Source organism: Aegilops tauschii, chromosome 3 (assembly GCF_002575655.3).
Source record: "Aegilops tauschii subsp. strangulata cultivar AL8/78 chromosome 3, Aet v6.0, whole genome shotgun sequence".
Classification (NCBI taxonomy): Eukaryota; Viridiplantae; Streptophyta; class Magnoliopsida; order Poales; family Poaceae; genus Aegilops; species Aegilops tauschii.
Genome location: NC_053037.3, coordinates 15,351,931 through 15,367,431, shown reverse-complemented (window position 1 = coordinate 15,367,431; position 15,501 = coordinate 15,351,931). Strand labels below are relative to the sequence as shown.

The 15,501-nt window shown below is 42.7% G+C and overlaps 1 protein-coding gene across 1 annotated transcript; it reads left to right on the top strand.

Annotated features, from left to right (window-relative positions):
* Positions 1 to 860: 860 nt before the first annotated feature.
* On the top strand, positions 861 to 2,065 carry LOC109772659 (chitinase CLP). The gene has a single exon (XM_020331364.4). It carries the CDS (start codon positions 903 to 905, stop codon positions 1,950 to 1,952), a length of 1,050 nt encoding a protein of 349 aa, XP_020186953.1. The 5' UTR covers positions 861 to 902; the 3' UTR covers positions 1,953 to 2,065.
* Positions 2,066 to 15,501: the final 13,436 nt, after the last annotated feature.

Below are 15,501 nucleotides of genomic sequence, written 5' to 3'. Positions count from 1 at the left end.
CCATTTAATTTTCCAGCAAACATGAAAGCTTAATTAAGTGTAGAGAAGATTTAGACCTAATTATGGTACATGGTCGACTATATTTTAAATATTTTGTTGTATTTGGCAAAAGTTCCCAGCATATGCCCCTTTGTTCTCTTGTTTTTCGTCCATGGAAACCATCATCTATTGAAGTAAGCATTTTCCACTTTCATCTAGTCAGTACTATAGTTTATAAACAAATGAATGATCTTTGAATATGTAGGTTGTTCCTTTTCGAAATCCGAATTATAATTATCATGTGTAAAATACTCTTCGATGCGACGCCATAGATTTATAATTTTTACCGTCTCGTTTAGCTCGGAACTTGCTCGATATCATTACAAGCTGAACACGAGCTCGACCATGAGCTTCACTCAGTTTTTGCTCGCTCGAATTTTAATATGAGTTGAGCTGAGCCGACTCCAACTCGTCTGAACTCGATTCGTTTGCAGCCTACGTACGACCGACGCCAACACCAGGTGCTTTCATCTTGTCTTAACCAACGGATGTGACGGAAACATACCAGTGGTTAGTTACCAAAAGAGAATGTAAACACACAAGTACTCGACTAGAAGTATCAAGAATGTAAACACACACAAATACGCTGAAACGCATGCATGCATGCATGCAAAGTCTAGCTACCAGATAATGCACGCGCGTGCAAGATCTTGGATAATCTCGAATGGACTTTGAACGAGAATCATCTGTGGATGTGATCGATACCGTAGAAAACTGAAACTCTTGTTCGTTAATCAACATTGATGGCGACAAATGTTGACTAGGCATGCGTTGGTGAATCTGATTCCAGACCGAGGGTATATATAGGACGCACGTACGTGCCTTCCTTCACAGCATCGATTCCAACTCAACGCAAACCGAAAATGTGGCAGTCCAAGCCAGTCCTGGTGCTCCTCCTGCTCGCCGTCTCCACGGCGGCGACCCTCGGAAAGCCGCTGCTCACCAAGATCACCAAGGGCGGAGCGTCCACCGCGCTCTACACGGCGCCCCTCAGCGCCGGCCGCCCGCTCGTCCTCGACCTCTCTGCCCCGGCCATCACGACGCCGTGCAGCGGGCAGACGACAAAAGTGACGCTCTCCGCCAACTCCACCGACGGCAGCAACCCGCTGTCCCCGGTCTCCTTCGCTGCCACCGCCACCTGCGCGGCGGCACCCTCAGGCACCATCGGCGTCGCCGGGCTCGCGCGCTCCAGCGCCTCGTTCCCGGCCCAGGTGGCCAGCACGCAGAAGGTGGCCAACTCGTTCGCGCTCTGCCTCCCGAGCGCCGGCGTGGGCGCGGCCATCTTCGGCGGCGGCCCGTTCTTCCTCGCGCCCCCGGCGGACCGGCCGGCCATCACGACGCTCCTCTCCGATGGCGTCCCGCTCCGCCAGCCCTTCTCCGGGAACCCCGGCTACTTCGTCTCGGCCACCAACGGCGTCGCCATAGACGGGACGCGCGTGGCCGTCTCCGGCTCCGGCGCGCTCGTGGTCGGCCTCTCCACCACGATCCCCTACGCGCAGCTCCGCAGCGACGTGTACCGCCCCTTCATCACGGCCTTCGACCGCGCCATGGGCTCGAGCGCGAAGGTCGCGGCCGTGGCGCCGTTCGAGCTGTGCTACGACTCGTCCAAGCTCTCGCCGACGCGGTCGGGCTACTCCGTCCCGCAGGTGGACGTGATGCTGGAGGGCGGGACGAACTTCACGGTGGTGGGCGGCAACTCCATGGCGCAGGTGAACAGCGGCACGGCGTGCTTCGCGTTCGTCCAGGCGGGGGGCGGCACGGCGGGCGGGACGCCGGCGGTGGTGATCGGAGGGTTCCAAATGGAGAGCAAGCTGGTGGTGCTCGACAACGACAAGAAGACGCTCAGCTTCACCCCGTACCTCCCGGCAATGGGCTTCTCCTGCGGCAACTTCAACTTCACCAGGGCGGGGTAGTGATCCACAATTCCACATCGGTTCATGGTTCCATGGACCATGGTGTGCGTGCGTGTATGGACGGTGTTGAAATAAAATAAATAAAATCAGTGGAATATCAATTAATTCAGATATATATCACGCTGGAGTGCTGGACCAGCACCAATGAAGTGTAAGTTTTTGTTTGTTCGAGAAATATATGTTGTCCATCATCACCAAGTACGGCGCGAGCGGAGCCACATCATGAGTGTGACTGATTGACACCGACCGATCTCTCTTCGAAATGAGTTGAAGACGCCCGTATATTACCTTATGGTGTGTTTGGTAAACCGAACTTGACGACACGGTAATTAGTTAGGCTGACAAGTGACACTGATGCCACCGCCTGATCCGGGGTAACTTGAGCTCGAAAGCGAGATTCTAGAGCACGAACGATACTGATATCTTTCTCGGGGCGATGCTCAAGTGTGATGAGTGGCGCGCTAGTCTCATGTTCAAACCCGGAAGGTCAAATAGTTTGACTGCAGCACGTGAGTGCGTACGCTCGTGCTTGGCGATGTTTACAGCAGGTGGTATCCGCCATTGCATCGCATGTGGCCAATCACCAGTCACCGTAGGCGGCTATGACTCGCAATCTTGCTGTAAACAGACCTAAGTCTTGTTATAAAGAAAGTATCATACTAGGTAATATCATCTATGCCAACTAGGTATTTTGCTGAGGTAGCACACAATTAGATAAGAAAAGAAAGGATTGGTATTATATCATATTGAATGATGTACTAGTATGTGACCAATCCAGTGGCATCTCCAACACCGAACCCCAAATCGGACAGCGGGGTGGACCAGTCCATGGACAGTTATGTGAGAGTCAGCCATCTAACCATGTTCGCATACATTTCAAACAGGATTTCAGCAAACAAGACGAATTTCATCAAACACGGCAAATGCAGTAAAGTTCGGACATGATTTTCATAAAACAGACGATATTTCGTTCGTTTAACTAAACCAAGCCTGCAACACTCAAAGTAATTTTAGAAAATAGCACAATTCATCCATATAAATATCTTCACATGCTTTCCTTTTTCCAACTCCGTAAAGGGGTCATGCAAAGGCTGGATTATTTTAGATCCTGATTCTTTTGGCAAGGAGATAGTGAAAAGAAAAAATACAGGTTGGTCAAATGAAGTGTAGTTTGTAGGCCGAAAGACCAAGGTGTTCTTGGTATTCGTGACCTTCAAGTCAAGAATGATGGCTTACTTAGTAAATGGTTGTTCAACCTTTTACTGAGGATGGCGTTTGGCAAACCCTGTTGCGTAATAAGTATCTAGACCAAAAAGTTGTGTCACGGGCCTATTTGAAACCTGGTGACTCGCATTTTTGGGCTGGTCTAATGGCGGCAAAGAAAAATCTTTTCTGCTTTCAATCCTTCGTGATAAAAGACGGGCCGGAGATTCGTTTCTGGGAGGACAACTGGTTAGGCAATGCCAGCCTCCGGGTATAATATCCATCTTTGTATCGCACTGTTCGTGATAAGAATGATACTCTAGCGCAGGTGCTCAGTTCTTTCCTGCTGGATATTTCTTTCAGGAGGAATTTAATTGGCCCCCGTCTTATGTCATGGCAAAATGTGCTATCCCGATTGGTTTCGATTAACTTGGCACAAGGGCGGGATGTTTTTCGTTGGAACCTCACTACATATGGGTCCTTCATAGTCGACTCTATGTACCATGCTCTCATGCAGTCAGAGGTCCCAGTAATAACATGAAAATTTGGAAGTCCAAGACTCTACTAAAAGTTAAAATAATTATGTGATATTTTCAGAGGGGAGTTGTGCTAACGAAAGACAACCTCGCCCGTTGCAACTAGCAAGAAAGCAAGAAGTATAGTTTCTATACTCACGAAAAGACAATCAAAAACCTTTTTTTCCCATGCACGTTTGGGTGTTCTACATGGTCAGCTATCCAAATAGCGTCCAATTTGTATCCTCCCACAAGTGTTGCCAATATTTTTGGTCATTGGTTAGACGGTATTCCAAATAGATTCAGAATGCTAATAAGGGTGAGAGCGTATGCCTGATTATGGTCGTTGTGGCCATGTAGAAATGATTTGATTTTCAATGGAAAAAACTCTGCTCCTTTGCAAGTAATTTTCCTTTGTACACACTGGCTTCGTACGTGGTCTATGCTACATCGAACAGAGTACTAACCGTTATCCAAGGTGGTGTGTATGCGGCTGGATTGGGTGGCAAGGGAGGTTTTCACCCAACATGGGTGAAAGCATAATCTCCGGATCGGTCGACTGATACGTCTCCAACGTATTTATAATTTTTGATTGTCCCATGCTATTATATTATCTGTTTTGGATGTTTTATTTGCATTAATATGCTATTTTATATTATTTTTGGGACTAACCTATTAACCTAGAGCCCAGTGTCCGTTTATGTTTTTTTCTTGTTTTTGAGCTTTGCAGAAAAGAAATACTAAACGGAGTCCAAACGAAATAAAACTTCAGATGATTTTTCTTGGACTAGAAGACACCCAGGGGACTTGGAGTGCAAGTCAGAAGAGCCACAAGGCGGCGACAAGGGTGGAGGGTGCGCCCCCCACCTTGTGGGCCCCTCGGTGACTCCCTGACCTACATCTTCCTCCTATATATTCAAATATATTCCAAAACCCTCAGAAGCATCCACGAAAACACTTTTGCACCGCCGCAACCTTCTATTCATGTGAGATCCCATCTTGGGGCCTTTTTCGGCATCCTGCCGGTGGGGGATTCGATCGCGGAGGGATCTACATCAACTCTATTGCCCTTCCGATGAAGCATGAGTACTTTACCTCAGACCTATGGGTCCATAGCTAGTAGCTAGATGACTTCTTCTCTCTCTTTGATTCTCAATACCATGTTCTCCTCGATGTTCTTGGAGATCTATCCGATATAATACTCTTTTGCCATGTGTTTGTCGAGATCCGATGAATTGTGGATTTTTGATCAGCTTATCTATGAATATTATTTGAATTTTCTCTGAATTCTTGTATTCATGATTTGGTATCTTTGTATTTCTCTTTGAATTATCGATTTGGTTTGGCCAACTAGATTGCTTTTCTTGCAATGGGAGAGGTTCTTAGCTTTGGGTTCAATCTTGCGTGATTTCACCCAGTGACAAAGTAGGGATAGCGAGACACGTATTGAATTGTTGCCATCGAGGATAAAAAGATGGGGTTTTCATCATATTGCTTTAGTTAATTCCTCTACATCATGTCATCTTGCTTAAGGCGTTACTCCGTTCTTTATGAACTTAATACTCTAGATGCATGCTGGATAGTGGTCGATGTGTGGAGTAATAGTAGTAGATGCAGGCAGGAGTCGGTCTAATTGACACGGACGTGATGCATATATTTCATAATCATTGCCTCGGATATCGTCATAACTTCACGCTTTTCTATAAATTGCTCGACAGTAATTTGTTCACCCACTGTATTATTTGCCTTCATGAGAGAAGCCTCTAGTGAAACCTATGCCCCCCGGGTCTATTTTCCATCATATCAATTTCCGATCTACTATTTTCCATCATATTAGTTTCGGATCTACTATTTTGCAATCTTTTATTTTCAGATCTATAAACCAGAAAACCCAAAAATATTTTATCTTTTGTTTAGTTTTATTTATCTCTATCAGATCTCCCCTTTGCAAGTGACCATGAAGGGATTGACAGCCCCTTTATCGCGTTGGGTGCAAGTGTTTGATTGTTTGTGTAGGTACATCTATTCGGGACTTGCGCGTTTCTCCTACTGCATTGATACCTTGGTTTTTAACTGAGGGAAATACTTATCTCTACTGTGCTGCATCACCCTTTCCTCTTCAAGGGAAAAACCAACGCAAGCTCAAGAAGTAGCAGGAAGAATACTTGGCATCGTTGCCGGGGAGATATACATCAAGCCTACCAAGTACCCATCATAAAACTCTCATCTCTCGCATTACATTATTCGCCATTTGCCTCTCATTTTCCTCTCCCCCACTTCTAAAATGATTTTCGAAAAGATTTGCCTCTTTATTCGCCCTTTTTCCACCTGATCTTTTCTTTACCTGGACTCATCACCATGAGTGACTTTGGCATGGCAGAAACTAATGATGGCCTGACTCCTAAAATTGGACGTTCAGGAAATCTGGATGTTAAAACTTTCGTCTTGGGATAAGGGAATTTTATGGGAAAAGAACATATACAATACTTTTTCAATTGTGTAGGCAATTTGCCTCTCGACGATGTTCCCATACTTAAAAGGACTAAAACTTATGCGGAAGCTATTTCAGCATTAGTTCTTAAATTTGAACATAGATTTATCCGAACTCATCCCACTTTGCAAAGATTGTTTTTTGAGCTACCCGTGATAAAAGATCCTAAGGCTAAAAAGATAGCTACCCAAGTTCTAAAAAATGAGTTTGATCACATAGTGCGGGAAGCTAGGGAATTTTTTTATCATTACAGTATGAATCATGAAAAACCAAGTAATAGATGAGATTCTTTACAATAGTGACTATGCTTTGAGACATTTGTTTGGAAATAATCAAAATTTTTATGAGAATCTCAAAAAGAAAATCCCCGTTTTAGATATGATCCAACAAGTTTTCAATGATGTTAATCAACAGTATTCTTGGATTGTAGCCGGGAATCAAAGGGGATACGTAGAGGGACAGCTTAATGATGCCAAAATTTCTATGGATAATGTGTTTCAAGTTGTCTTTGCAAAACCTCCCGATGAGAATACATCTACGAAAAACAATACAAAAGATGACAACACCTAGATCTATGTTTTTATGCCTAGCTAAGGGCGTTAAACAATAGCGCTTGTTGGGAGGCAACCCAATTTTGTTTTTGTTCTTACTTTTTTGGTTCTGTTTTTCAATAAATAATTCATCTAGCCTCTGGTTAGATGTGTTTTTTGTTTAATTAATGTTTGTGTCAAGTAAGACCTTTGGGATGGCTTACGGTGATAGTTGATTTGATCTTGCTGAAAAACAAAAACTTTTGCGTCCAGTAAAATAATTTTCATAATTCACAGAAGTGTGCTTTTGATCTGCATTTTTTACACAAGATTGATATACAAATTTTCCAGGTTTTCCTAATTTTTCAGAATTTTTGGAGTTACAGAAGTATTCAAAGTTTTCAGATTGCTACATATTGTTCTTATTTTGACAGTTTCAGTTTTTCTTGTGTTGTTTGCTTATTTTGATGAATCTATGGGTAGTATCGGGGGGTATGAACCATAGATAAGTTGGAATACAGTAGATATTACACCAATATAAATAAAGAATGAGTTCACAACAGTATCAAAAAGTGGTGATTTACTTTCTTATACTAACTGATCTCATGAGTTTTCTATTGAGTTTTGTGTTGTGAAGTTTTCATGGTTTGGGTAAAGATTTGATGGATTATGGAATAAGGAGTAGCAAGAGCCTAAGCTTGAGGATGCCCATGGCACCCCAAGGTAATATTCAAGGACAACCATGAGCCTAAGCTTGGGGATGCCCCGGAAGGCATCCCCTCTTTCGTCTTCGTCTATCGGTAAATTTACTTGAGGCTATATTTTTATTCACCACATGATATGTGTTTCGCTTGGAGCGTATTGTATGATATGAGTCTTTGCTTTTTAGTTTACCACAATCATCCTTGTTGTACACACATTTTGAGAGGGACACGCATGAATCGTGATTTATTAGAATACTCTATGTGCTTCATTTATATCTTTTGAGCTAGGCAATTTTGCTCTAGTGCTTCACTTATATCTTTTTAGAGCACGGAGGTGGCTTTATTTTATAGAAAGTATTGAACTCTCTTTCTTCACTTATATTATTTTGAGAGTCTCTCTAAATAGCGTGGTAATCTGGTTAGGTTATGAATTTAGTCCTAATATGATAGGCATCCAGGAAGGATATAATAAAAACTTTCATATAAAGTGCATTGAATACTATATGAGAAGTTTGATTCCTGATGATTGTTTTGAGATATCAAGATGGTGATATTAGAGTCATGCTAATGGGTAATGTTGGATTGGTAGAAATACTTGTGTTAAAGTTTGTGATTCCCGTAGCATGCACGTATGGTGAACTGTTATGTAATGAAGTCGGAGCATGATTTATTTATTGATTATCATCCTTTGTGTGGAGGTCGGGATCGCGCGATGGTTAACTCCTACCAACCCTTCCCCTAGGAGCATGCGTGTAGTACTTTGTTTCAATAGCTAATAGACTTTTGCAATAAGTATGTGAGTTATTTATGACTAATGTTGAGTCCATGGTGAAGGAAATATGCCCTAGAGGCAATAATAAAGTTATTATTTATTTCCTTATTTCATGATAAATGTTTATTATTCATGCTAGAATTGTATTAACCGGAAACATAATACATGTGCGAATACATAGACAAACATAGTGTCACTAGTATGCCTCTACTTGAGTAACTCGTTAATAAAAGATGGTTAAGTTTCCTGACCATAGACATGTGTTGTCATTTGATTAACGGGATCACATCATTAGAGAATGATGTGATTGACTTGACCCATTCCGTTAGCTTAGCACTTGATCGTTTAGTATATTGCTATTGCTTTCTTCATGACTTATACATGTTCCCATGACTATGAGATTATGCAACTCCCGAATACTGGAGGAACACTTTGTGTGCTACCAAACGTCACAACGTAACTGGGTGATTATAAAGGTGCTCTACAGGTGTCTCCGATGGTACTTGTTGAGTTGGCATAGATCAAGATTAGGATTTGTCACTCCGATTGTCGGAGAGGTATCTCTGGGCCCTCTCGGTAATTCACATCACTATAAGCCTTGCAAGCAATGTGACTAATGAGTTAGTTGCGGGATGATGCATTACGGAACGAGTAAAGAGACTTGCCGGTAACGATATTGAACTAGGTATTGAGATACCGACGATTGAATCTCGGGCAAGTAACATACCGATGACAAAGGGAACAACGTATGTTGTTATGCGGTTTGACCGATAAAGATCTTCGTAGAATATGTGGGAGCCAATATGAACATCCAGGTTCCGCTATTGGTTATTGACCGGAGACATGTCTTGGTGAAGTCTACATAGTTCTCGAACCCGTAGGGTCCGCACGCTTAAACATTCGGTGATGATCGGTATTATGAGTTTATGTGTTTTGATGTACCGAAGATAGTTCAGAGTCCCGGATGTGATCATGGACATGACGAGGAGTCTCGAAATGGTCGATACATAAAGATTGATATATTGGATGACTATATTCGGACACTGGATGAGTTCCGGGGGTCACCGGATAATTATCGGAGTGCCGGGGGGTTATCGGAACCCCCGGGGAACTAATGGGCCAACATGGGCCTTGTGAGAGAGAGAGAGGAGGGGGCCATGGGCTGGCCGCCCCCCCTTGAGGAGTCCGAATTGGACAAGGAGGGGGGCGGCGCCCCCTCTTTCCCTCCCTCTCTCCCTCTCTTTCCTTCCCCCTTCCTCCTCCTAGTTGGACTAGGAAAGGGGGGAGTCCTACTTGACTCCTCCCCCTCCTTGGCGCGCCCCAAAGGCCGGCCGGCCTCCCCCTTGCTCCATTATATACGGGGGCAGGGGGCACCCTAGAACACACAATTTGATCATTGATCTCTTGTCGTTGATCATTGCGGTGCCCCCCTCCACCATAATCCACCCCGGTCATATCGTTGCAGTGCTTAGGCGAAGCCCTGCGCCGGTAGCTTCATCATCACCGTCATCACGCCGTCGTGCTGACGAAGCTCTCCCTCGACACTCTGCCGGATCGTGAGTTCATGGGACGTCACCGAGCCGAACGTGTGCAGATCGCGGAGGTGCCGTACTTTCGGTGCTAGGATCGGTCGATCGTGAAGACGTACGACTACATCAACCGCGTTGTCATAACGCTTCCGCTTACAATCTACGAGGGTACGTGGACTACACTCTCCCCTCTCATTGCTATGCATCACCATGATCTTGCGTGTGCGTAGGATTTTTTTGAAATTACTACGTTCCCCAATAGTGGCATCCGAGCCAGGTTTATGCGTAGATCTTATATGCACAAGTAGAACACAAGTGAGTTGTGGGCGATAATAGTCATACTGCTTACCAGCATGTCATACTTTGATTCGGCGGTATTGTTGGATGAAGCGGCCCGGACCAACATTACGCGTACGCTTACGCGAGACTGGTTCTACCGACGTGCTTCGCACACAGGTGGCTGGCGGGTGTCAGTTTCTCCAACTTTAGTTGAATCGAGTGTGGCTACGCCCGGTCCTTGTTGAAGGTTAAAATAGCACATACTTGATGAAAAATCATTGTGTTTTGATGCGTAGGTAAGAACGGTTCTTGCTCAGCCCGTAGCAGCCACGTAAAACTTGCAACAACAAAGTAGAGGACGTCTAACTTGTTTTTGCAGGGCCTTTTGTGATGTGATATGGTCAAGACATGATGAGATATAAGTTGTTGTATGAGATGATCATGTTTTTTTGAAGTTATCGGCAACTGGCAGAAGCCTTATGGTTGTCTCTTTATTGCATAAGATGCAAGCGCCAAATAATTTCTTTACTTTATCGCTAGGCGATAGCAATAGTTGGCGAGACGACCATGTGACGACACGTTGATAGAGATCAAGATGATGGAGATCATGGTGTCATGCCGGTGACGATAGAGATCATGACGGTACTTTGGAGATGGAGATCAAAGGCGCAAGATGATCATGGCCATATCATGTCACATATTTTGACTGCACGTGATATTTTCTTATTTTGCTTAGTTCGGCGGTAGCTTTATAAGATGATCCCGTACTAAAATTCCAAGGTATAAGTGTTCTCCCTAAGTATGCACCGTTGCGACAGTTCTTCATGCTGAGACACCACATGATGATCGGGTGTGTTAAGCTCTACGTTCACATACAACGGGTGCAAGCCAGTTTTGCACACGCAGAATACTTGGGTTAAACTTGACGAGCCTAGCATATGCAGATATGGCCTCGGAACACTGGAGACCGAAAGGTCGAGCGTGAATCATATAGTAGATATGACCAACATAGTGATGTTCACCACTGAAAACTACTCCATCTCACGTGATGATCGGACATGGTTTAGTTGATTTGGATCACGTGATCATTTAGATGACTAGAAGGATGTCTATCTAAGTGGGAGTTCTTAAGTAATATGATTAATTGAACTTTAATTTATCATGAACTTAGTCCTGATAGTTTTTGCATAACTATGTTGTAGATCAATAGCTCGCGTTGTAGCTCCCCGTTTAATTTTGATATGTTCCTAGAGAAAAACTATGTCAAAAGATGATAGTAGCAATGATGCGGACTAGGTCCGTGATCTGAGGATTATCCTCATTACTGCACAGAAGAATTATGTCCTTGATGCACCGCTAGGTGACAGACCTATTGCAGGAGCAGATGCAGACGTTATGAACGTTTGACAAGCTCGGTATGATGACTACTTGATAGTTTAGTGGACCATGCTTTACGGCTTAGAACCGGGACTTCAAAAACGTTTTGAACACCATGGAGCATATAAGATGTTCCATGAGTTGAAATTGGTATTTCATACTCATGCCCGTGTCAAGAGGTATGAGACCTCTGACAATACTTTGCCTACAAGATGGAGAGAATAGCTCAACCAGTGAGCATGTGCTCGGATTGTCTCGGTACTACAATTGCTTGAATTAAGTGGGAGTTAATCTTCTAGATAAGATAGTAATTGACAAAGTTCTCTAGTCACTATCACCAAGTTACTAGAACTTCGTGATGAACTATAATGTGCAAGGGATAACGAAAACAATTCCTAAGCTCTTCGCGATGCTAAAATCGGCGAAGGTAGAAATCAAGAAAAGCATCAAGTGTTGATGGTTAACAAGACCACTAGTTTCAAGAAAAGGGCAAAGGGATAGAAAGGGAACTTCAAGATGAATGACAAACAAGTTGTCACTCCCGTGAAGAAGCCCAAAGCTAGACCCAAGCCTGAAACTGAGTGCTTCTACTACAAAGGAAATGGTCACTGGAAGTGGAACTGCCCTAGATACTTGGCGGATAAGAAGGATGGCATAGTGAACAAATGTATATTGGATATACATGTTATTGATGTGTACTCTACTAGTGTTTATAGCAACCCCTCAGTATTTGATACTGGTTCAATTTCTAAGAGTAGTAACTCGAAAGGGGAGTTGCAAAATAAACAGAGACTAATTAAGGGCGAGGTGATGATGTGAGTTGGAAGTGATTACAAGGTTGATAAGATCACCATCACACACCCCCTTTACCTTCGGGATTAGTGTTGAACCTAAAATAAATGTTATTTGGTGTTTGCGTTGAGCATAAATATGATTGGATCATATTTAATTTAATGCAATACAGTTATTCATTTAAGTCAAAGAATAATTGTTGTTCTATTTAAATGAATAAAAACTTCTATGGTCATACACTCAAAATAAATGGTTTATTGAATCTCGATCATAGTGATACACATATTCATAATATTGAAGCCAAAAGATGCAAAGTTAATAATGATAGTGCAATTTATTTGTGGCACTGCCGTTTAGGTCATATTGGTGTAAAGCGCATGAAGAAACTCCATGCTGATGGGCTTTTGGAATCACTTGATGCTTGCGAACCATGCCTCATGGGCAAGATGACTAAGACTCCATTCTACGGAACAATGGAGCGAGCAACTGACTTATTGGAAATAATACATACTGATGTATGCGGTCCGATGAGTGTTGAGGCTCGCGGCATGTATCGTTATTTTCTGAACTTCACAGATGATCTGAGCAGATATGGGTATATCTACTTGATGAAACATAAGTCTGAAACATTTGAATAGTTCAAAGAATTTCAGAGTGAAGTGGAAAATCATCATAACAAGAAAATAAAGTTTCTACGATCTGATCGTGGAGACGAATATTTGAGTTACGACTTTGGTCTTCAATTAAAACAATGTTGAATAGTTTCACAAATTCATGCCACCTGGAACAAGACAACATAATGGTGTGTCCGAACGTCATAACCGTACTTTATTGGATATAGTGCAATCTATGATGTTTCTTACCGATCTACCACTATCGTTTTGGGGTTATGCATTAGAGACAGTTACATTCACGTTAAATAGGGCACCGTCTAATCCGTTGAGATGACACCGTATAAACTATGGTTTGGCTAGAAACCTAAGCTATCGTTTCTTAAAGTTTGGGGTTGCGATGCTTATGTGAAAAAGTTTCAACCTGATAAGCTCAAACCCAAATCGGAGAAGTGCATCTTCATAGGACACCCAAAAGTAATTGTTGGGTACACCTTCTATCACAGATCCGAAGGCAAGATATTCGTTGTTAAGAATGGATCCTTTCTAGAGAAGTGAGTGGGAGGAAAGTAGAACTTGATAAGGTAATTGTACCTTCTCCCGAATTGGAAAGTAGTTCATCACAGAAATCAGTACCAGTGATGCCTACACCGATTAGTGAGGAAGTTAATGATGAGGATCATGAAACTTCAGATCAAGTCACTACCGAACCTCGTAGGTCAACCAGAATACGTTCCGCACCAAAGTGGTACGGTAATCCTGTTATGGAAATCATGTTACTAGACCATGACAAACCTACGAACTATGAGGAAGCGATGATGAGCCCAGATTCCGCAAAATGGCTTGAGGCCATGAAATCTGAGATGGGATCCATGTATGAGAACAAATTATGGACTTTGGTTGACTTGCCCGTTGATCGGCAAGCAATAGAAAATAAATGGATCTTCTAGAGGAAGACAGACGCTGATAGTAGTGTCACTATCTACAAAGCTCGAATTGTCAAAAAAGGTTTTCGACAAGTTCAAGGTGTTGACTACGATGAGTTTTTCTCACTCGTAGCGATGCTTAAGTCTGTCCGAATCATGTTAGGAATTGTTGCATTTTATGAAATCTGGCAAATGGATAAACAAAACTGCATTCCTTAATGGATTTCTTAAAGAAGAGTTGTATAAGATGCAACCAGAAGGTTTTGTCGATCCTAAAGGTGCTAACAAAGTGTGCAGAACTCCAGCGATCCATCTTTGGACTGGTGCAAGCATCTCGGAGTTGGAATATATGCTTTGATGAGTTGATCAAAGCATATAGTTTTATACAGACTTGCGGTGAAGCCTGTATTTACAAGAAAGTGAGTGGGAGCACTGCAGCCTTTCCGATAAGTATATGTGAATGACATATTGTTGATCGGAAATGATGTAGAGATTTCTGGAAAGTATAAAGGAGTGTTTGAAAGGAGTTTTTCAAAGAAAAACCTCGGTGAAGCTGCTTACATATTGAGCATCAAGATCTATAGAGATAGATCAAGACGCTTGATAAGTTTTTTTAGTGAGTACATACCTTGACAAGTTTTTGAAGTAGTTCAAAATGGAACGGTCAAAGAAAGAGTTCTTGCCTGTGTTGCAAGGTGTGAAGTTGAGTAAGACTCAAAGCCCAACCACGGCAGAAGATAGAGAGAGAATGAAAGTCATTCCCTATGCCTCAGCCATAGGTTCTATAAAGTATGCCATGCTGTGTACTAGACCTATTGTATACCCTGCCCTGAGTTTGGCAAGGGAGTACAATTTTGATCTAGGAGTAGATCACTGGACAGCGGTCAAAATTATCTTTAGAGGACTAAGGAAATATTTCTCGGTTATGGAGGTGATAAAGAGTTCATCGTAAAAAGTTACCTCGATGCAAGCTTTGACACCGATCTGGATGACTCTAAGTCATAATCTGGACACATATTGAAAGTGGGAGCAGTTAGCTAAAATAGCTCCGTGCATAGCATTGTAGACATAGAAATTTGCAAAATACATACGGTTCTGAATGTGGCAGACCCGTTGACTAAACTTCTCTCACAAGCAAAATATCACCACTCTTTGGGTGTTAGTCACATAGCGATGTGAACTAGATTATTGAATCTAGTAAACCCTTTGGGTATTAGTCACGTGGAGATGTGAACTAATCGCATAAAGATGTGAAATATTGGTGTGAAATCACATGACGATGTGAACTAGATTATTGACTCTAGTGCAAGTGGGAGACTGAAGGAAATATGCCCTAGAGGCAATAATAAAGTAATTATTTATTTCCTTATTTCATGATAAATGTTTATTATTCATGCTAGAATTGTATTAACCGGAAACTTAGTACATGTGTGAATACATAGACAAACAGAGTGTCACTAGTATGCCTCTACTTGACTAGCTCGTTGAATGAAAGATGGTTAAGTTTCCTAGCCATAGACATGAGTTGTCATTTGATTAACGGGATCACATCATTAGAGAATGATGTGATTGACTTGACCCATTCCGTTAGCTTAGCACTTGATTGTTTAGTATATTGCTATTGCTTTCTTCATGACTTATACATGTTCCTATGACTATGAGATTATGCAACTCCCGAATACCGGAGGAACACTTTGTGTGCTACCAAACGCCACAACGTAACTGGGTGATTATAAAGGTGCTCTACAGGTGTCTCCGATGGTACTTGTTGAGTTGGCATAGATCAAGATTAGGATTTGTCACTCCGATTGTCGGAGAGG